At 38.4% G+C, this 23,998-nt stretch overlaps 1 protein-coding gene across 4 annotated transcripts in view; it reads left to right on the top strand.

Annotated features, from left to right (window-relative positions):
• Positions 1-23,998, top strand: part of CCSER1 (coiled-coil serine rich protein 1) — a 1,176,231-nt gene that overhangs the window by 662,103 nt on the left and 490,130 nt on the right. Inside the window, exon 10 of one of the 4 annotated variants that reach the window (XM_070392714.1) lies at positions 7,476-8,582. The exons of the other annotated variants lie outside the window; for them this stretch is intronic. Within the exon in view, the coding sequence (XP_070248815.1) occupies positions 7,476-7,535 (60 nt within the window). The 3' untranslated portion in view covers positions 7,536-8,582. Of the gene's footprint in view, positions 1-7,475; positions 8,583-23,998 lie in introns of those variants that run through there. 4 annotated transcript variants of the gene reach the window in all.

The following is a 23,998-nucleotide window of genomic DNA, read 5'->3' as shown; positions in this document are numbered from 1 at the left end:
CAATTTTACTTCTTCTTTTCCAATCTGGATGCCTTTTATTTCTTCTTCTTGTCTTATCGCTTTGGCTAGCACTTCCAGTACCGTGTTGAACAGGAGTGGTGAAAGTGGGCATCCCTGTCTTGTTCCTGTTCTTAAGGGAAATGGTTTTAGTTTTTGCCCATTGAGTATGATGTTGGCTGTAGGTTTTTCATATAAGGCTTTTATTATGTTGAGGTATGATCCCTCTGTTCCCACTTTGCTGAGCGTTTTTATCAGAAAAGGCATTTGTCAAATGCCTTTTCTGCATCAATCGATATGATTATGAGATTTTTGTCTCTCAACTTGTTTATGTGATGTATCACGTTTATTGATTTGTGTATATTGTACCAGCCTTGCATTCCTAAGATGTATGTTAGATGGAGATAACAGTAGATCATAAGTAAAGAGAAGAGTTTAATTAAGAAAATATGTTGAGTTGGGGCTGAGTGTAGAAGACTCTGAACAGCATAAGGTGTTTGAAGATAAACATAATTTCCTGAGATCAGATAGAGTTGTACTAATGTAACCACAGCTGCGACCTCCTTAATGCAATTTGGGTAAACTATAGCTAGTGAGCCCAACTTTTTTTTATTGTTTTTTTTTTTTTATTGTAAACATGGATTCATTGACATTTGCATAGAAGACAATGCCACAGGTAACACTATAACATACAATAGGTCTCATTCTTTCACCTTGGCCTTGAGTTAAAATTCCTAAAGCCTGATTATTCCTGTCATGGAGGAATTAGTTCATAGTTGGGTAGGCCTAATGCTGGTGGGTTTGAGGGGTGGGCTGCTTTAAGGTCATTAAATGGTTGTTCATGCTTGTCAGAGCCAGCTGGAGCTCTGCATGGCTCTGCTGGTCTGATTTGCTTTGAGTTCATGTATTCTTCTCAATTCTTCCATTCGACTGTGCCAGGGATGGTCCTTCTCAAACCCTCCCACTGTACAAATTATTGGGAACTTAGGTCAAGTTCCTCCTTTATCCACTGCTCAGAGAGACACAGATCAATTCTTGGTGGCAGGGCAGATGGAGAAGCCATGAGAAGTTGTGGGTGTATAAGAATGAGTCTTTATTGCAGAAGCCAGTGGCCACATAGCTGTCAGACAACACAGTCCTTTACAGCAAAGTCCATATAGGCAGGCAGCCAGACACCGGTTGGTGAACAGATACCTCTTTCCCATAAAGCAGCATTAGTCTCTGTACCCACAGCTATTATCTGAGCAGGCGCATGCTGCCTTTTAGACTCACCACCTCACATCATAGTGGCACCTGAGCTTTCTGGCTCAGCAGCTTCTCCTGTTTCCCCTGCCCAGCACACTGGCTGGCTAACATGGTGGCTATATCTGAGCTCTCTTGGAACTCTTAGCCTTACATCAGCAGTATCAGCTCTCAGCTCCGTCTGAGCTGTTCACTCTCCTGCACACATAGGAGCTACATGCTCTGAGCTCTCTGCCCAGCTGCGCTCTCTCTAGCCTCTCTCTGGTCAGTAACCTGTATATTACTCCAGAGACAAAGAAGGCTAGTTGCGAACAGTGACATCAATCATTTGGGTCACAGAAGGGCACAGCGTACCTTGGGATCGCTGTGGCCTTGCAACTGTTCATGGTATCTTGGCCTTGAACATCCCAATGTATGAATAACAAGCCTCTGCGCTCTCATTGGCCTGGTTCCCACAATGCTAATCTGTCCATGGTAGGAGTTCTGGTGTAGAGGTTTTGGTGAGTCCGTAAAAAGAGAAAGAATCCAAGGAAAAGTTAAGAATCCAAAGCTGGCAATATGTTGCCTGGCCTAAAAGCCCACTAAGGTTTTGTTTTGTGGTTGATTTTTGAAAGTTTTATATTAATTGCATACACTTGGGAAAGAGTGAAACCTCCTGAGTGCTTATGTCATGTCCTAAATCGTGAACAACCTATTTGCAAAATTGAAGTTTTTCCTTTGAGGCTTTGCGAACTTTTTTTTTGCCAACTCTTGGTGTAAATACAGGGTGGTTCAAAAGTGGGTTTACAGTTGTCCTTATAATACAATTAATAATAATACAAGAATAATATTCTGTTTTGCATACTCGCAACTGTCCATTTACTTTTGCCCCTCTCCCCCATATATTAAGTCTAATTTAGAGGCCTCCTGAGTGGGAGAACATAGGAACAGATCATAACATACTGTAAAAATGATCACCCCTGTGGGAATTACAGGGAGCTCAGATCTTGATAGAAGGCTTGAGAAAAATAGGTGTGAGTTTCAGTAAAACCCTGAGGCATTACAATCCAAATACGTTGTCTCTTGTTCCATGTAAAGGCAAATAAATATTGTCTACTTGGGACAAGAGGGATATTAAAGAAAGCTGAGCCTTAGCTGGTTTGGCTTAGTGGTTAGAGTATAGGCCCACAGACTGAAGGGTCCCAGTTCAATTCTGGTCAAGGGCACGCCCCTTGGTTGTAGGCTCAATTCCATCCTGGGCCCTGGTCCAGGCGTGTCAGGGAGGGAACCAGTCAATGTGTCTCTCTCACATTGATGTTTCTCTCTGTCTCTTCCCCTCTCCACTCTCTCTTAAAAGCAATGGAAAAATATTCTTGGGTAAGGATTAACCAAAAAAAAAAAAAGAAGAAAGAAAAAAAGCTGAACATAAGTTTCCCACTGTGAATCACTTAGGACTTGTGTGTGACCTGTGATAACAAGATGTTTGGATTGGGTGCCCCCAGAAAATGAGGAGTCACAATTTTATTTAGTGTCTCTAGATCTTGGACAACCAACTCATCCTCCTTGCCCCTTTGGCTTTTTAATTTGAAGAATGGGAGTGTTACAGGGCTGGTTGGTGCAAGGGAAAAATAAAATGAGGGAAATTAAAGAATTCACAATGGGGGTGAGCCCTTGCACAGCTTGATTTTAATGGATAGTAAGACAGTTTAGGCAAAGTTTTGGTATATTCTGTTCAGACTTTTATGAGTTCAGCACTTTTGATTCTCCACTATCTGTTAGTAAAGTTGCCAGAGTCTAGGGAACTTCAGATAACTCTAGAGTCTCATAGGGTGACTCACCTTCAATATCATCTATAGCAAACTGTAGGCACATAATAATTCTCTTTCAGGTTGGTCAGGTAATTCAAGGCTTAATTTTCCATTGGGAGTGAAATTTGTGCCTTTGTAATTTAAATATGAGATCTTGGCTGATTAAATTCAAAGGGTTTGAATCACAAAGTCTAAAGGTATAGTTGTAGGAACCCAGTCCTAGGGTCAGTCATCTAGGCTGGTTTTGATGGGTAGTCTCCTTGTTTCTTATCTGAAACCCCCACTATTTTATATTGTTTTCCACTTGATGGAGTGGTTGTTTTAAAAAGGTAGGGCTCAATATAGGTAAGGTCACTCCTATATCTACTAAAGCTGTACATGTTTCTCCATTTATTTTTATTTGAATTTCACTGTGTCCATTAGAGGGACTACAGAAGGCCACTTTTGTGTGTTTCTCGCCATTGAGGTCATTTTAGAGGTACAGAAGGTGGGTTCAGCACATGTTTCTTTGGGGCCAGTTTCTTTTCCAATATGCTGTCCGTTCAGAGATGTGGCATAGGGGCCAGGATTGTTTAAGTCAGGTCCCTTGAAGTTTAAAGTTATAAGGTGGCTTGTTTGTTGGCTGAGACCCTTAGAGCTGGAGGGCCATGGGTTTTATGATTCTAAAGTACATTCAGAATGTTCAGCTGGAATATAAACTTCATCAAATTCATGACTTCCCATTTTGGCCTGTCATGCTTGATCACACTGGACAGATCTGGTTAAGAGGCCACCCATAAAGAGGTACTCGAGGACAAATTGATTTGAGAAAGTTGTTTCAGTAAAACCTGAATGTCTCAGAAATAAATATTTGAATCTAGTTCTAAAATCTGCTAGTGATTCATCCTTTGTTTGTTTACAAGATTGAACAAGAGCCCAATGTGTTCTTAGTGGAAATACTCCGGGAATAGCCCTTCAAAAAATTGTGAGCCATTTTACAAGTTCATCTAGCATCTCTGGTAGTAGCTTGAGCTTCTCATCTAGGTTCCTCTTACGGTTTCATCCAGCCTGCCTCTCTCACCATTTTCAGGACCCACCAGAAGGTATATCAATTGACATAGATCAGGGAGTCCTGGGTCATAAGTATTAATCAGGATTCTAAATTCCTCGGTAAATTTTTTGAGGATCCTCCTTCCATTTAGGGAAGTATTTTACTATGACTCATAGTTCAGCCTTGGATCGTGGTGTAAAAGTGCCTTGGATTGAAGAATAAATTTAGGGGTGTCCTTGTCTTTATTAGGATTTTCTGTTGGCTGAGTTTTAAAAGGGGATTGAGTGATGAGATCTTCAGAATGGAAAGGGAACTCCAACCACGAGTTGAGATCTCAGGGTAGTTAGGAAGAAGGGAAGTGAGAGGATGGGGTACAGTTGGGATTAGAGTGACTGTGTGAAATGTCTTTTCTGATTTTTTAGATTTCTGTTGTTTTAACTGTCTGGCAGCTTTTTGCCATGAATATTTAAGAGACAATTTTTGATTCAGAAGCTTACACATCAGCATACCAAAGAAAGTATGCCATTCTTTTTGTTTAGTGTTTGAACCTGTACTTTAAAGGCTCTTCATAAGTAGATAAGCCCAAACATAGAGAACCCCAAAATGGCGACTATACTTCTAAATTGTCTTTGGTTATTTATTGCCAATGTTTTAGGAATAGACAGTTGTTTGCATCTTATTTCTTTATCATAAAAAGGGCAGGAGTCCTGGGAGGTGTGTCCCTGCTTTCTGTAGATTGAGAACTAGCCATTATTTTGTTGTTGCTATTGAAATAATATTTTTCTAATTCAAGCAGATTTCCTGTTTCTGGCTGCCTGTGCACAATTCCTGAGACCTGTAAGTCTTGTGTGTGAAAATCTGGAGTCTGTCACACCCCAGTTTCCACACTGTAAATATCTGAAGTTTTTCAAATCCACATTTTCATCCTGTGAAAAGTCTGGAGTCTCTCACACCCCAATTTCCTAGCAGGAAGGATTAGAACAAACATCACTGAAGAGCTCAGAACACAAAATAAGTGGAGTTTGATTTGAGAGAAGCTTAAGGGCAATCTTGGAGGGACAGCAGACCTAAAGGGCGCTGTGGGTACCTTCACCTGCATCTGGGAGCCATCCCTGGAATCTTCAGCAGGTTTCTTCAGATTCCATCCTCGTCGCCAATCTGTCAAATGACAAAAGTATACAATTTAGTAATGAGTTTGATGTCCTTTATTCAAAGGGAAATAATCCATGGATTGTGTAGTGTGGTGCCTCACAAATAGTGGAGCATTCTTCTGAGGGATTCGGGGCAAGAGCAAGTTTTATAGAGCATTAGAGGCAGCAACACAATGTGGAGCATGATTGAGGTCAGAGATTGCCGGGTCAGACTGTCAGATCCTGTTTCCTAGGGGAAGGTGAGCTAGCTGAAGCTGAGTTGGAGGATTGGGATTGGGTATGTAAGGTTTTCTAAACAGTGAGGCGTTTCCCACAAGCGAGGCCTTACTTAAGTTTATATTTGTGATATGTGGTAACCTCCACTTTGTGGATAGCTGAATTCCAAATTTCTGAGATACATAAAATATAAAAATATATTTCCTCTGTTCACATTGTTTCAACTAGCATTTGGGGAGCGGATACTGAACATTGGGCTTCTTTTAACTCTTTGTTAGTCTTAATGATTCTACAGATTTTTGTGTTCGTTTGTTGTTGTTTTTTTTGTATAAGCATTTTTGGTTGGCAAATACATATTGTACCTATATATAATGTTCAGTAGCCCTGTGATTATTTTCGTCATCAGATATTTCACCTTTTTCATGCATATAGTCATTTAAAAAATAAGGATATTCCAGGCACTGAGATTGTAGCAATGTGTGATAGACAAATTCCCTTTCTTCATAAACTTCATATTCTAGTGGATAATGATAGATAATAAACTAGAAATGATATAACTAAATAAGATATTTTCCCAGTGATAAGGTCCATGAAGGAAATAAGCAGAAATATGAAATTAAAATATGAATCAGATAAAGAGGAGATCGTGTGCCTAGAAAAGACTCATCAGGAAAGACCGTTCTGAGGATGTTGTGCTTGAGCTGTAACTTGAGTGACGGGTTGACTGTTAACAAAACTGGAGCAAGCATCTTGGTAGGGGAAATCATATTATGAAGAATAATTACTTTTCAATACTGCTTATTGCTTTAGGACTTCTTCATGTTGACTGTGGTCTTGTCTTCCTACTTATAGTCTCTACGTATTCTAATCTATATGGTACCACAAAGAAATATGCAAAAATAAAGCAAAAAAAAAAAAAAAAAAGAAAGAAAAAAGAAAACACCGCACACAGCTTACATTGTTTTGTATTTAAAACTCCCTGGCTCACTAGGTTTACTAGTAAATGATAAAATTCACATTTCTCAAACCAGCATCTGTAGCAGCTAAAAGTATACCCTTCCCTATTTAGGCAATTTTAGCTCCTACTGTTTCTAAACTTAAACCTTTTATTCCATTTGGACTGCTCCAACATAAATTGCTATATCTTGTCTCTGTTGTTTAGTGTTTTGGTTTGTTTGTTTTGTTGTATTTAACCATTTTATCTGGACTAACCCTCCTCTGTAATATCTTTCTTTTTGGGCCAAGCTGCAGTCTCATATACTTGATTTGATCACCCAAACTGGGAGAAACCTCTCATGTCAGAACTTCCGCAGCTATCAGTCCTGTATAACCTACTATCTTGCAGTTGTCTGTTCTATATCATATCAGTTCTCAATATATGTACATATATTCACATATAACCTATCACCTTACAGTATAGATCATTTTTTTCTATATCTATGTCTCTCCAACTGAATTCTACTTTTCTTAGGGGCAGATATCATATTCTATACTTCTTAGTATAGACTTTTAAATGTTTTCGTTTTCCATCACTTAAACTATAATAAAGTATAGAAATTTAAAAATAATAATATAGTTGCTACAGATTGACAAAATTATGTTGGAACTTTGTGTTTAGGACCTTGGATTGTAACTAAATATGATTTACAACAATACCAGGAGAGCCAAGTGAGACTTATTACTTAATTGCTTAATTTGCCTGAAGTTTTTTACTTGAAGAATTCTAAGAGGAAATAGTTTAGTGAAACTGTTATTTTTGACTCTACAAAACCAAGAAATAATAAAATTTAGTCCATTGGTCTTCCCTCTTTCATATTGTGTTTAATACTAAAGTGTATTTAATCGGAGCCTATAAACATTACTAATATAAATATTTTTAATAAATTTTAACAGCAATATTTACTTAGAAAATCATAAATAGGACAGTTTTATGTTGGTCTGTGTGCTTTTTAAAAGTGTCTAAGAATTTTATATGTTCATTAAATTTCATTTCATTTTGTTTTATTAATTTGATGTCATTCATTTATTTATTTTTGTTTTCTTCTTTTCAAGGCCCTGTGGAATCCTACATGCACTGAAGGTTTATTTAAACCAGTACATATTTCAACCTAGGTTAAATCATTACTTGACCATAAGGAATCGGTGACTTATTAAATGTTGAATATAATCAATTTTCCTTTATTCTATATGCTAGCTATTTCTCAGAGTATGTAAGACAGAAATGTTTCCATTCCAAATATTTCACACATTTTGCATTTGTACCAAATTGCATAAAATATTGATGAAAGTTTCAACTAACATATTCCTACCTTATTTTTATTGTACTTTAAAAACAAAATAGACTTTTATTTTAAAATTTTATGTTCAACTATTCTAGAATGTAATATTCCACTTGGCAGTGCATATTTTTTGTTCAAGCTTCTCATCCATGTCATTTGTCTCTGTGGTTATAGTCTTCATTTAATTTCACCACATATTCTGTGCACATTAGGTAAGTTTGAAAACAATGCTTTTAGCTTCTGCTGTCCTAGTAGGGCAATTTCTACTGAAGAACTAAATTATCTCTATTTTTTTCCTTACATTGAGATAAAAAGATAAAAGCAGTATGTCTTCAAATAGAATAATGATGGGTCTTATTCTTACTATAGAAATTAAAAATCTATATCACTAAACAGGTGAAGAAGGCTTATTGGATATGGACCTTATAAGTATTATGGGAAGTTTTTTGAAATTTCATAAATGAAAGCATACCTCCTAGACTTGAAATAGCCACCTGATTTTGGCCTGTCCTTGTGTATTGAATTTCTATAATAACTTTAATTATCAAATGCCTAGGAAGCAACAAGGCATTCATGAATGTTGTAGTTTATTGCAAGGATAAGGTGATGGATCCCAGAGAGTGGCTCAGTGTTGTGGGCAGGGTGCTAGGAACTAGAACAGCCACAGTGCTAAGGAGAAGAAAGCAGGTGTTATTGAGTTCTATGAAATAATCATGGTTAATGGTGGTAACATTCAAGAATATGTTATAAAATTTCTTAAATTATTTGTGTTGTTACATAACATAATATGCATGGTCAAATGCTGGGTTTAAATCATGGTATTGAAATAAAACTACAAATATATTTATTTACATGAAAAAACTGTATGTCTCGTTGATTTTGCCACTTAAAGCACCCTTTTATGTCAAGATACAAAAACTTCTGTTTCTCTGTTTTCTAGAGTTTATTCTTCTATCCTGTTATTATCTTTCTTTTTATTTTCTTATTTTATATTTGAAACGTTTTAATTTAGGTAATGTAAGAAACTATATCACCTACAATAAAGCACTTCCTTGGTAAAGATTATTAACTTGAATGGTCAATATCATTTTAAAGAAGAAGAAGAAAGAATTCAGTTAAAGATATTTTGACTAGGATGCAAAGGAAAAAAAAACGACTTTGTATTAGCAACTGGATTAAGTCAATAAAGAAAGGTACTTTTCCCCTCAAAAGTAACGAGCAGAAGCTCTCAATCAATACAGACTAAAAAAAAAGGTTTCTACCTCAAAAGGTACAATTTTATGATTTCTCTTTAATACCGGTAAGACATTTCAGTGCTGCTTGCTCCAAAGCCCTTCCATCTCTTACCCCGCCCCCCCCATTTTATTTTAATTTTTTACTGGAACTTGGGCTGAATATACATCTGTGAACATGTAATATACTGGTTAATTTTACTTTCATGGAAAAAATATATATTTTCTCACAATGTTTATTATATAATCTGTCCATTTAACTTTAATTTTCTTGTATTTATTTGATTTTATTAAAAGTGAATTAAAAACAGGGTGAACATGGGAGTGTTAATCTATTTTTAGCAAAAATGTATAGGAACCATTGTAATTACTGTACTATATCCCAGGGTATAATAAAGCTAAGGTTTATAATTATTCCCCAAAGAAGAAGAAAGAGGCATCAGAGTGTATCTGACTATTGCAAAGAGTGCAACATTAGTATTTATTGATGAAAGGAAACATTATGTTTTACCATTATGCCTGTATATTTGTCTGAAATAGTCACTAACTAAAAATAAGAGATGGGCAAGTATAAGTATATTCATTTTCAAAATAAGAATAGTGGAATTTGAAGAGGTTGGGTGACTTTCTCAAGTTCATGTAACTTTACTAACAAGTGTCTGTCAGAGCTATAGATTGTGCTTAGGTATTCCAGATCAAAAATCAGGATTTTGTTTTGTTGTCCTGATTTTAGAATGCAGGTGGATTGCATGATTGCAAAACTCAATAAAAATTATACATGCATTACATATGCAAATATATAGGTAATTGTATACTGTATATTTGTTATATATTATTTGAATTCTCACCCTGGCTGGTGTGGCTCACTTGGCTGAGCATCCTCCCATGCACTAAAAGGTTGTGGCTTTGATTCCCTGTCAGGGCACATGCCTGGGTTATGGGCTCAATCTCTACTCAGGGATTTGCAGGAGGCATCTGATCGATGATTCTTTCTCCCAGTCCCTTCCTCTCTCTCTCTCTCTCAAATCAATATATATATATATATTGAATTTCTCTAAAATATGCAGTGTGGACCAGCAATAACTGTGATGATGAAGATGTACTATGTTAATGCCCATCTACTATGTATAATATATGAGCTAAGGAAATAATTTTATGATAGTGAGAATTATTTATTTAAATACAGAAGTGCTTAGAAGGAAAACCATAGACACTTCTACTAGATATTTTAAATAATTCTGAAAATTTAATTTGTAGTGCCCTAAAATATATGCATATTAGTTATTTATTTATATTTTTAACTATAGGTAACTTATCCTTCTTGGTTAGATTTAGGACATATAGTTGTTTTAAAATATTTTTAGTAACTGTAAAATAAGTATGTTATTTTGTACATATGATTTTTATTATGACCCACATGAAAACTTCCTTGCTAAAATGTTTAAAATTCTATAATTTTGCATAATTACCTAAATTTGATATTGTTTTAAATAATGTTTATTTAGAAAACAAAATATACTTCCTAGTCCACATTTAACCTGATGATAGAGGCAGGAATGTCCAAATTTAACAAAGGGATGCTTTTTCATGTTGCTGTGTTTTGTGGTTTTTTATCCTCTTAGGACTCTAAATATAGTTCCAGACTATCTTAATTTTTTATGTATAATCACCTTTTCTAAAAAAAAAAAAAATTCTCTGTTTGGCTTGGTAGTTTTGTGTTTCTCTTTTTTGGGGGGTGGGGGGTGTAACAGTAATCACGATTATGATGTGTTGGAACCTTTTAAAAAATTGTAACAGTATTTTATATATTTTAAAACATACCAATTGTATTTGATTTATGTAGCTGAAAGATGTCCCATGTCAAGGATAGATTGATGAATGCATCCTCCATTGAAAAGAACTGATATTCTTGACATCAATAAGCATTAAGAGCTGTTAGATTGTCCTATGCTTTCCAAGTGATGTCTGTTGCATACACAATGCTTATACCATTAATTGCAATGGAGAAAAGTAAGGTAGGCTGTAAATGGGGGGAGATGTAAATACCTTTCTTATTTTTTACCCCAAATCAAACATTGAGTATATCCATTGACTTTATGAAAAAAAAAATTCTGTTTTTCTTTTTTTCTGTTTGAATGCTGTACATTGATGCACTTATAGGAGGTTTATGAGCAAGAGGCTCAAATAATGATAAAATATTTTTAGCACTTGTTCCAAACATCTGAAAGCTATTCATTGCAGCATTAATTTCATACGCATGTATATGAAATGAGGACACCCTCATTGTAAAGTTATGTTTTTGAAAAAGGAACTTGAGGAGGAGGAGGATGTTTATAGGTAGCAAGAGCATTTGTAAGGAAGAAAGGGAAAGAGCTTCTTAATTTCTTGGAAGAGTAATGACAAATCGATGCTAAGTGAATTGTGATGGAGAAGAACAAGTATGGCAGCAAGGGTAAAACCATTGTTGCAGTACTTCCCTCTGAGGTTTAGTTTATTATTTTTTTTAATTTAAAAAAATGTGAGACTCAAGAGATGAAGGAAGTGTCCCTGCACCCTTTAAGGAAGATCAGCCAATATATTAAACTCTGATGAACAATCTGGAAGGCTTATGTACTAATACATTTGAATATAATATTCAGGGAGAATGAATAAATGTGTTACCTTTCTACTCAGGCTCTTCATAGAAGTTTCTTCTTCATAAGACTGGCAGAATTTCTAACGTGGAAAAAATTTGTGTACTTTTCCCCCCACTAAGAATAGCAGAGTGAACTTGAAAGAACAGATAACTTTATTTAGCAATAAATATGCTCCACAGATTTTAATTTTATTTATATCATGGTATATATATGTTTTAAGAAGTTACTGTTAAAATAGATTTGGAGTTTCATTTATATTAGTACAATTTTTATACAACTTTGTTTTATGACTTATGTTTTTGGAGACTTCTGTCAATCTAACTGCCATTGGGGTGTAACCACATGAATTTTAAGAACAGGTTTCTGAAAATCAATGACTAGTCTCTTGAAAAATACCTTATGCACTTCAGTAATGCAAAAAAATATAAGTAAAATTTTATATTCCTAAGCACATTCTATATATTAACATTTTTCTAATGTTTTATCAGAATGTGATCTTCAGAAACAAGACAAACAAACCCCCCTGCTTTTGCATTAATTTGATTTAAAAAAGTAAAAAAGCACCTAGTAGAAAAATGTCATATATACATTGGAAATGTATTGTTGCTTTTTAATGAAAAAAAAAAAAAGAATATTCAGTACACGGCAAGCTAACACAAAGGATCAGATTGTTAAATCAGACTCACGTAAATCATAGATTTTACCCTAATATCAGGCTTTACTAATTATTCAACGTTCTGGCAGTCAAGCTCAGATGAAGAGGGACAGGTCTGCAATGTGGAGGGCTGTTCTTTTATCCTCATTGAACATCTGCTTTCTGGGCGAGAGTAATAAATCACATCCCCAGGTGAGGTTCTGTGGGTTGCCTCACACAGGAGGAGTGTTTCATCCACGAAACACTTCCATTTGATCTCTGATCAGTGTGACATTTTTCAGGGAGCCATGCTCGGAAGTCCACAGATGATAAATTTATTTACTCAAAGTCCTTTACCAGGGACTTGCTATTAAAATTTCTGTAGATGAAGACCCTTCTTTTAGCTAGGATTGTTAGTTTATTTTCCTGGAGATCCAGTTTTCCTGTTGCTATGATTAGAGGAGGTTTGCCTGCCTTCTTTTCCTTGCCCTGGAGAGTCAGTTACTTTAACTTCTACCCACCTGCTTCATTTCCACCATTCACTCTGAGAATGATAGTCTATTGGAATGGAATGGTAAACCTAATGTCTGGATTTTTCATTTTGTTTAATCATCAATGAGATAATACTGTATAAGGAAAAGCTTATCTGATCCAAGATTTCAGCTATTTTTTGTTTCTCTTCTATGTTTTGAATCTTTCAAAACAATAATTTCAGGCCAGAGATAGAATATTGCTTTTCTTGGAGATTCTTTGTTTCTTTTTTCACTTAAGGCAAGCTTTCAGAAATTGCAGTTTTTGAAGGCCAAGAATGTTGTGAGTCAATTGGGGAAAGATTTTCTGGATGTATACTATAGTATATTACACCGGAGAAGAGCTAGTTATTTAAATGTTATCTTTTTAAAAGAAGGAACTTCATAATATTTTAAGCTATATGATATTTCAAATTATAAATATTTGTTTTGTTTCTGTTTGCTATTTATACAAATTACTCCTACTAGAGCAATAATTAATTTGGCTAATTGGAATAGAGTATGTTCTTTATGTTTTCTTCTGTCAATTATACTATATACATTATTGTATATTTTATTGAATATAAAATACCTAGTTATAAGATATTTTTAATATAGGATTATTTATGTAAAATCTTTTTTTATATATTCCATGTTCTTCTACTTGAGTATGTATCAGATGTGCAGTAGAAAAATTCCATAAAACACATACAAGAAAAACTGAACCCAGTATTTGCTGTTCCACAAACATACTATTTCTACCCTCTAGTCTCAGTGTCTTTATTCACATCAGTTTCCTAATTTATAGAGCCATTTCTTCTCTCTCAGCTTGTTCATATGAAGAAGAAACAAAGTTGGTGTTCTCTGGCCCACCCCTAACCTAGTCCTGCTTCTCCAGGCAAAGAGAGAGTGACAGATTGCACAATTTCACCCAGAAGTGGTACATAACACTTCTACTCCCATTTCATTGGTTAAATAAAGTAAGTCAAGTGGTGACAGCTAATGAATGCCAAGGAACCAGGAGGAACCCACCAACTGTATGCCCAGAAGTGGGAAAACCACAAAAAAACATGGGCAAATGGCACCAATGGCTATAATTGTATCACTTTTTGTCTTTAAAATAATCTGGTTTTAAGTAAAATATGAAAAATCATTATGTGGTAAATATACTGACATAAAACTATTAATTCCATTGCAGTTTTTCAGGAAAAAGACTAGTTAATATTATTTTATAGTAGAAGCAAAATGTATTGATCACTTGCTTCATGCCAGACACTGTTCTAAGAGCTGTGAAAGTATGTTCTAATTTAATCCTAACAAATTACATGGGCATATTGGTCAAAGTAAAACCACTGGTACATGGCAGAGCCACTATTTATATTTATTTTTTATATATTAAAAAAATTAATTACAGTTGACATCTATATTAGTTGCAAATGTACAATATAATGATTACATATTTATAACTTATGAAGTGATCACCCTGAAAAGTCTAGTACATCTGGCAACATGCATAGTTATTAAAGCATTATTGACTATATACCCTATGCTATACCTTACATACCAGGGCTGTTTTTATAACTGGCAATTTGCACTTCTTAATCTTTTCCAACTGTTTCACCAATAACTCAACCCCTCTCTCATCTGGTAATCATATATTTATTATCTGCGTTTATCAGTTTGTTTGTTTTGTTAGTTGACTATTTTTAGATACCACATGTAAGTGAAATCATATGTATTTGTCTTTTCTGCCTGACTTAATTTTACTTAGTATAATACCCTCTAGGTTTATCTATGATGTCACAAATGGCAAGATTTCAATTTTTAAATGGCTGAGTAACATTCCATTGTATTTATATACCACATTACCTTCTTCATTTCATCTATCAATGGGTACTTATGTTGTTTACTATTCTAAATAATGCTGCAAAGAACATATGGACACATATATCTTTTTGAATTGAAGTTATCAATTATTTTGGATAAGTACCCTGAAGTGAAATTGCTGGGTTCTATTTTTAGTTTTTTTGTGGATTTACTGCTTTTACTAAGAATTTCTTCCTTTCCTATATTTTCATATTCATATTGTGATTTTTTTTCTTCTTAAAGAAGTTGCTTTAATACTTATTGTGTACTAGTTTATTGGTGATGGACTACTTCACCTTTTACTTATCTGGTATACTTTTTTCCCCCAAGGAAAAAGTTTTTTTTTGTTTTTGGGTTATTTTTTTATTTTTATTTATTTTTTGCTTGTGTGGTATACTCTTTATCTCTTCTTCAGTTCTAATGATTGGAATGTTGTTCTGTGGAATAATCTTGGCTGTTGAGGTATGTTCCCTCTATTCCCACTTTGCTGAAAGTAATTGAATAAATGTATGTTGAGTTCTGCCAAATGCTTTTTCTGTATCTATTGATATGATCACATTATTTTTATCCTTCATTTGATTTGTGTGGTATATCATATTATTTTACAGAATTGAACCAACTTTGAATCCCAGGAATAATCCCACTTGATACTAGTACAATTTAATGTATTGCTGAATTTGGTTTGGTAATATTTTGTTGAGGGTTTTTGCAACTCTGTTCATCAAGGATTTGGGCCTATAATTATCCTATATAATAAAAGGCTAATATGCAAATTGTCTCCTCGGGAGTTCGACCAACTGGGAGTTTGACCTCTCGCTATGACATGCATTGGCCACCAGGGGATGGCGCAGAATGAAGGAAGGCCCCAGCTGGCCTTGATCACCAGCCAGGCCTAGGGACCCTACCCATGCACAAATTTCATGCATTGGGCCTCTAGTCTTTTTATAATGTCTTTGTCTTGTTTTGGTATCAGTGTAATGCTGGCCTTATAAAATGAACTTGGGAGCCTTCCTTCCCCTTTAGTTTTTTTATTAGTTTGAGAAGCATAGCTATTAATTCATCTTTGAATGTTTGGTAAAATTCACTTGTTGAGAAATCAGCTGATGGTCTTGTAGTAGCTCCCTTGTACATACTGTTTTCTTTCTTTCTTTCTTTCTTTCTTTCTTTCTTTCTTTCTTTCTTTCTTTCTTTCTTTCTTTCTTTCTTTCTTTCTTCTTCTTTCTTTCTTCCTTTCTCTCTCTCTCTCTCTCTCTCTCTCTCTCTCTCTCTCTCTCTCTCTCTCTTCCTTCCTTCCTTCCTTCCTTCCTCCCTCCCTCCCTCCCTCCCTCCCTCTTTCTTTCTTTCTTTCTTTCTTTCTTTCTTTCTTTCTTTCTTTCTTTCTTTCTTCTTTCTTTCTTTTTCTTTTTGTTGCTTTTCAGATTCTCTTTGTTTTAACCTTTAGCATTTTAATGATGATGTGTCTTGTTGTGCTCCTCTTTAGAGTCATATTGTTTGAGACCCTTTGTACTTCCTGGAATTGTATGTCTATTTTCTTTGCCAGGCTAGTGTAGTTTTCCATCATTATTTCTTCAAACAGGTTTTCAATTCCTTGTTCTCTTTCTCTTCTCATTTCTGGTATCTCTATGCTATAAATGTTGGTACAGTTGATTTCCAGAGGACAATAAGCTATCCTCATTTCTTAAAAAATATTATTATTTTAATTTTTGTTGTTCTGATTGAATGTTTTCTCCTACCTTGTCCTCCAGATCACTGGTTTGCTTCTCTGTTTCATCTAATTGCTGTTAATTCTCTCTAGTGTTTTATTTAAGTTATTGTACTCTTCATTTCTAACTGGTACTTTTTTGTTTTCTATCTCTTTGTTGAAGTTCTCACTGAGTACATCTATTTTTTTCCCTAAGTTTATTGAGCATCCTTATAACCAGTATATTGAACTCTATATATGGTAGATTATTGAACTCCATTTTGTTTTGTTTCTTGTTTTTAAGTTTTGTTTTGTTATTTCATGTGGGACATGTTTCTTTGTCTCCTCACTTTAGCTGACCTCCCCTCCCCACACCCCTCATTTGCTAGGTAGATTTGCTATATCTCACTGTTCTTGTAGAGTGGCCTATATAGTCAGTATCCTGTGAGGACCAGTGGCACAGTCTTCCTAGTCACCCAAGCTGGGTGCTTCAGGGTTGTCCTTTGTGAAAGTTTTGTATATTCCCTTCTGTTGTAGTTGGGCCTCAATTCCTCCTGGCATGTCACTTGGTGAGGCTGACTGTATAAGGCTATAAATACAGCCATGTCCTATTGCATAGGGGCTGACCACATGTAGTGGGAGTCACTTTATTGGGACTCTGGTGCTCGTGAGTCCTCCCTTAGGATGTGTCACTTGTGAAGCTGGTCAGGTACTGCTCTGATGTGGTCTGAAACCAGACACTGTGTGTGTTTATTTTAGAGCCTTCTGGGAGGGGCTTCAGTGTAGACCAAGGTTAGTTGCAACTGGGGGTGGGTTTGGGGCATATTGATAGGAGCTACAAAGTGATCTGTGGTCAGTTATTGATTGTGCTGCGCTTAGAGGAGCTTGTGAGAGACTATACTGCAAACTTGTGCTGGCTGCCAATAGTGCCAGGCCTGGGACACTTGGGTGGGCATCATTATGTGAGGTAAGACCAGCCACCACTTGTGCTGGGCTTGTGGTCACCTATTTGAGGTTGCATTCCATGCCAAGACTGATCACAGCTTATACTAAGGTTGGGGCCACCTGGTGGGTGTTACAATGCAAGTTGTTTCCTGTCACCATTTGTGCTGGACTTGTGGCTGCATAACAAGAGCTACAATACATGCTGAGACCAGCCACTGCCTGTTTGGGGTTTGTAAATCTTTGAGATATTTTGAAACAAATTCTGCAGCGCAAGCCAAGGCTTGGACCAGTGTGTACGTGGGTGACACAGGGTCTTAGGAAATCACCTGGGTGGGGTGAATAATATTAGCTAGGTTAATGGAGAGCACAGACTTGTCATTCTGCCAGCTGGGTGGGAAGAACTCTCAACAAAGGAATAATGGAGCCTGCCAGCACTTCTGTCCCTGAAGAGAGTTGCTAGACCCCTGCCCCTCCAGCACTCACCCTGGTGGTGGTCAATTTAATTCCTCTCCACATGTTCCTGATGCTTTTGAGCTGCTGTCCCTGCACTGGATGCTAGAACGAGTGAGTTAGTAAGTGTACAAACCCCTTAAGAGAAGTGTCTAGGTCTCCAGCAGCCTTCCATCCCACTCAGAATCAACCCCCACTGGGTTTGACAGCCAGATTTTATGGGGACGCCTCTTCCAAGCCCTGGTGCCCAGAGCCAGGGGGCCTGGTGTGACTGGGACCTCTCACTCCTCAGGGGAACCTTCTGCAGTGGAGAAATCCCTCCCAATTCTTAATTGTCACACCATCAGTGTGGGACCTGCCTTTTCTATGTCTCTGCCCCTCCTGTCAGTCTCCACATGGTTTCTTCTTTATATCCTTAGTTATAGAATTTCTGTGCCACTAGTGTTCAGGTTGTTCTCAATGATGGTTGTTCTGTAATTTAGTTGTAATTTTGATGTGGTTGTGGGAGGAGGTGTAATTCAAAAATTTTACATCTGTGAATACCCTCTTCTTAAAATGGCATGTGTACATAACACTTATCTCAATTTTTGTCATATGACAAACATATTACTTACACCATATTCTCCATATATATTTCAGTCAGTCCACTAGTTTTTGAAATATTTATCCTAGATAATAAAGGCCCAGAGATCAAACGGCAGAATGACCAGAACAACCAGTTCACCAGTCGCTATGACGCGTACTGACTAACATGGGGCAGACGCTCAATGCAGGAGCTGCCCCCTGGTGGTCAGTGTGTTCCCAGTGGGAGCATTGCCTGGCTGACTGGGATGAGCGGTGCTCCCACAGCAGGCCAATCCCTGCAGGCCATACCCCCCACCAGTGCACGAATCCATGCACCGGGTCTCTAGTATTTTCCTAAAAAACATTTCTGTTTAACATCAATAGACTGTCTACTGATTGGCCTAGAATTTGTTGATGTTATCACAGTCCTATTCAAGTTTGTTTTAACTATTATAAAGTAAATGATGATGACCATATATAAAATAGAAAGGTAGTTATTTTTTTTCAGAGCTACTTGATGATTTTTTTCTATCAATACTGTACTTGTCAGAATAATTCAAGGTGACAGTGTTTTTCTAACAACAATTTTTAGTCATGTACTTCCTTACAAGCATATTTTTTCTTCTGTAAGTATCTCTAGAGCTTTTAGGTGACAAGTATAACATTTTAAATGTGTGAACAAAAGTGGCTTTCTTATTCCCAATCTATATGCTATGCTTGATCCAGCAATAGATAATTTGCATTAACAAATAGGTTCCACATTAAGTTTTTCTTTCCTCTATTTTAATGTTAAAGCCTTCTCATAAATTCTCTTAAATCAAGTTTTATATTTTCAATCTTTACGATATAAAAATATTAATATATTCAACTCCCACAATGTAACAATTTATATTTTTATTTAATAAGAAAATGATCTATTAATATTTTAGTTTGTAAGCAAATCAGGGTGCATCTTTCTTCTTGCTTTTTTTCCCACTATGACTCTTCAAAAATATTATTTACTTTTAATCCATATTTTTTTATTTTTTATTGATTTCAGAGAGGAAGAGAGAGGGAGAAAGACACAGAAACATCAATGATGAGAGAGAATCATTGATTGGTTGCCTCCTGCATGATTGGGGATCAAGCTCACAGCAAGAGCATATGCCCTGGCCAGGAATGGAACCATGACTTCCTGGTTCATAGGTCGACACTCAATCACTGAGCTACTGTGGCCAGGCTTTATCCATATTTAATTTGCTGATTACTATACTAACTAATTAAAACTATTTTTAAAATATATTTTTATTGATTTCAGAGAGGAAGGGAGAGGGAGAGAGAGAGAAACATCAATGATGAGAGAGAATCATTGATCAGCTACCTCCTACATACCCCTTATTGGGGACTGAGCCTGCAACCCTGGGCATGTGCCCTTGACCTGAATCAAACCTGGGACCCTTCAGTCTATAGGCTGACACTCTATACACTGAGCCAAACCAGCTACAGCTAATTAAACTATTTTCATTGTAAGTAAAATAAATAGTTAGGTCAACATTTATAATGTTTTTTTTAAAATATATTTTATTGATTTTTTACAGAGAGGAAGGGAGAGAGATAGAGAGTTAGAAACATCGATGAGAGAGAAACATCGACCAGCTGCCTCCTGCACATCTCCTACTGGGGATGTGCCCACAACCCAGGTACATGCCCTTGACCGGAATCGAACCTGGGACCTTTCAGTCCGCAGGCCGACGCTCTATCCACTGAGCCAAACCGGTTTCGGCAACATTTATAATGTTAATATGGTAGTTAACATCACCAAAACTATTATTTACTTGAAATTTAGTCTAAATATAATTATATGTTTGTGTTTACCCACATATGTAAATCATACACACACACGAAATTAGGGTTCCATTTCTTTAGTCTGATTTTTCCATTCTCATTTATCTTTATTGAATTTATTGGGGTGAAATCGGTTCACAAAAAACATACAGATTTCAAGTGTGTCATTCAACAAAACTTCATCTACACACTGTATTGTATGCCAATCACCCAAAGCAAAGTCTGTTTCTGTCCCCATTTATCCCACCTTCCCCTATCTCTACCTACCCATCCCCGCCCCTCGGCTATTCTGTGTGAGATATATATATGTATATATGTATATGTGTATATGTGTATATGTGTGTATATATCTATATAGCTATATATCTATATCTATATATATAGATCTATATCTATCTATCTATCTATAGATAGATCTATATCTATCTATCTATATATATATCTATCTATCTATCTATCTATCTATATATATATATATATATATATATTAGAGGCCTGGTGCACAAAATTTTGTGCACTCGGGGGGTCCCTCAGCCCAGCCTATGCCCTCTTGCAGTGTGGGACCCCTCAGAGGATATCCACTCCAGTGGGGACCCTCACCCCATGGAGGTTTGGCCAGCCTGGGTGAAGGGCTGATGGCTGTTTTCAGGCTGGCCACACCCCCTTTAGGGTGGGGGGTCCCCACTGGGGTGCCTGGCCAGTCTAGGTGAGGAGCTGAGGGCCGTTTTCAGGCTGGCCAAGCCCCCTGGTGACGTAAGCTCCTAGCCTCTCCTTTTTGTTCTTTTTCTTTTTTATTCTGGGATTTATTTACCTTCTATAATTAAAACTTTGTTGCCTTTAGTGGAGGCCTGTGGAAAGCTTGGCTTCCTCCATCGCCAGGGGCAACCCTCTCCTGCTCGCTCTAGGTCCGTGGCCACAACTGGCTGAAAGCAGGTATCTGGGGTTTATTTATCTTCTATAATTGAAACTTTGTTGCTTTCAGTGGAGCTCAGAACTGGCTGTGGCAGGTGGAGAAGCTTCGCTTCCTCCATCACTGGAGCAAGCAAGCCTCCAGCTTGCTCCAGCTTCGTGGCTGCCAGCCACCATCTTGATTGGGTTAATTTGCATATAGTTACTCTGATTGGCTGGTGGGCGTGGCTTAAGGTGTAGCGAAGGTATGGTCAATTTGCATGTTTGTCTTTTATTAGTATAGACGTGTGTGTGTGTGTGTGTGTTTGATAATTTCTTCACCTTATTTCATCCAGCAACCCGAACACCCTTCCCTCTGATAGCTGTCAGTCTGTTCCATGTATCTAGTATCCATGCCTCTGTTTCTATTTTGTTCATCAGTTTATTTTGTTAATTAGATTCCAAATATAAATGAGATCATGTGATATTTGTCTTTCTCTGACTGGCCTATTTCACATAGCATAATAATCTCAAGGTCCACTCATGCTCTCACAAAAGGTAAGATTCCCTTCTTTTTTATAGACATGTAGTATTCCACTTTATAAATGTACCACGGCTTTTTAATCCACCAATGGGCACTTGGGCTGTTTTCAGATCTTGGCTATCTATACTAATAAAAGGATAATATGCTAATTAGACCGGACATCTTCCAGACGTTCATCTGGACAAAGCCACAGCGGCTACCAGGGCCAAGGGGCTTGGGAGAGGTGGGGCAGCATGGGAAAGGCAGGGCAGCGAAGGAGAACACATCAGCTGTTTTTCAGAAACAAGGTGCAGGCATGACATAACTCAATTCCCATAACAGGGACACACGCATGTATATGTTGAATACAGGCAGGAGTTTCTGGAAGGACTGATGACACAGTGATTAAAAAGCATTGCTTGTTAGAAAAGTAAATGACCCTAGCTGGTTTGGCTCAGTGGATAGAGCACTGGACTGCAGACCGAAGGGTCCCAGGTTCAATTGCAGAGGCCACTGGAGAGGCACCACCACCGCTAAAAAGGAGGTGGCTCCACCTCCACGGGAAAGGCAGCAGAGGCGGTGTGAGAAAAGCATCGGTGTGAGCCGGTCCAGAGCCATTGCCCCTTTCGCAGAGGCCATAGAAGAGGCGCTGCCGCCGCCACCACCACTGCTCCTTTCACAAGAAGTGGTGTGGGAGAGGCCTCGGGGCGGGCTGGTCCAGCACCGCAGACCCTTCCACAGAGGCAGTGGGAGAAGGGGCTGTGTGGTCCCAGTCCCAGTGCTGCCCCTTCCGCCGCAGAGGCAGCCACAGAGGCAGCGGCACGGGCCGGGTCCTGATGCCATGCCTCTGCAGAGGCTGGACGGGGTGCGACCTGCTGTGCCTAAACCTTCCACAGCCCCTCCCCCAGCCTGCCAGGCCCCAGATCACCCCCCACCCACCAGTGGGCAGGGGGCGGGGCCAGCACTAAGAAGTGAGGGCCGATGGCCGGCAGTGGCAGCAGCAGCAGCAGCAGGGTGATGGGGGGCAGTGCCTTCCTATGACCGGCCCGGTCACCTCCCACAGAGGGAGGCCAGATTGTGGGCCTAAGCCATCAGTAGGACATACCCTGAGGGCTCCTGGACTGTGAGAGGGGGCAGGCCCAGCTAAGGGACCCCCACCCAGTGCACAAATTTTCGTGCACTGGGCCTCTAGTCCAGCCGTGGGCAAACTACGGCCCGCGGGCTGGATCCAGCCTGTTTGAAATGAATAAAACTAAAAAAAAAAAAGACCGTACCCTTTTATCTAATGATGTTTACTTTGAATTTATATTAGTTCACACAAACACTCCATCCATGCTTTTGTTCCGGCCCTCCGGTCCAATTTAAGAACCCATTGTGGCCCTCGAGTCAAAAAGTTTGCCCACCCCTGCTCTAGTCTATATATATATATATAAAAGCCTAATATGCAAATTTTCCCCTCGGGAGTTCAATTGGGAGATTGGGAGTTTGATCACTCACTATGACATCACTGACCACCAGAGGGCAGCATGGGACAAAGGAAGGCCCTGGCCAACAGCTGGCAGCCTGGGAAGGAAGGCCCTGGCTGGCAGCTGGAAGGCCCTGATTGGCCCTGATTGCCGGCCAGGCCTAGGGACCCTACCCATCCACGAATTTCATGCACAAGGCCTCTAGTTATAAATAATGCTGCAATGAGCATAAGGGTGCATATATTCTTTCAAATAAGTGTTGTGGTTTTCCTCATATATAGTCCCAGAAGTGGGATAGCTGGGTCAGAGGGGAGTTCTATTTAAAAATTTTTAAGGAAACTCCATACTAGTTTCCACTGTGGATGCACCAATCTGCATTCCCACCAACAATACTATCTACTTATATAAAAACCCTGGGTGTAACATCACGTCCCAAAGCTCGACCAACCAGAAGGAAGTCAGTCCTGCAGGGGTCGTCTTGGAAACGGTTGCGCCCTCCCCCAGCTGTTTCCCAGAGGGCGAGGTTTCAGGCAGGAACCCGCCTTCAGGGCGAGATTTTAGGCAGGTACCTGCCCTCGGAGTGGAGGGTGGAAGTACTGAGTCCTGGGTTGCCTTGCCAAGGGCTTCGCCCTCCCTGACCTGTTTCCAGTGAGGCCTGAGGGAAGAACCCACCCTCGGAGCGCCAGGAGCGCCCAGCAGCAGTCAGTCCTGGGTTGCTGAGGTGGAGGCCACAGCGTGGTAGAACTCTGGGTCTGGCCCAGCAGGGGGCGTGGCTGGCCTTCAAACCAGACCCTGACAGTAGGGAGGAGGCAGTCCCATTCCTCACAGAATCTGCTGTTGGATAGCTTGCTGTCAGTGACCTGCTAGCCAGGAACCCCATTCACCTGCACCCCTGACCCTGACAGGAGGGAGGAGGGAGGAGGGAGCCCCATTTCTCACGGAATCCACAGGTGGCCAGCTTGCTGTCAGAGGCCTGCCAGCTAGGAATCCTATTCACCTGCATATCTGTATAAAGTTTTAATACATTATATTAGAGGTCGTGGTGGTACTGTTTTACCCACAGTGCCTACAGGAATTG

Source organism: Myotis yumanensis, unplaced genomic scaffold (assembly GCF_028538775.1).
Source record: "Myotis yumanensis isolate MYYU_CA2020_CCGP unplaced genomic scaffold, mMyoYum1.0.hap1 SCAF_1, whole genome shotgun sequence".
Lineage (NCBI taxonomy): Eukaryota > Metazoa > Chordata > Mammalia > Chiroptera > Vespertilionidae > Myotis > Myotis yumanensis.
The sequence above is the reverse complement of the archived record's forward strand: the minus strand, read 5'-3'. Positions and strand labels throughout refer to the sequence as shown.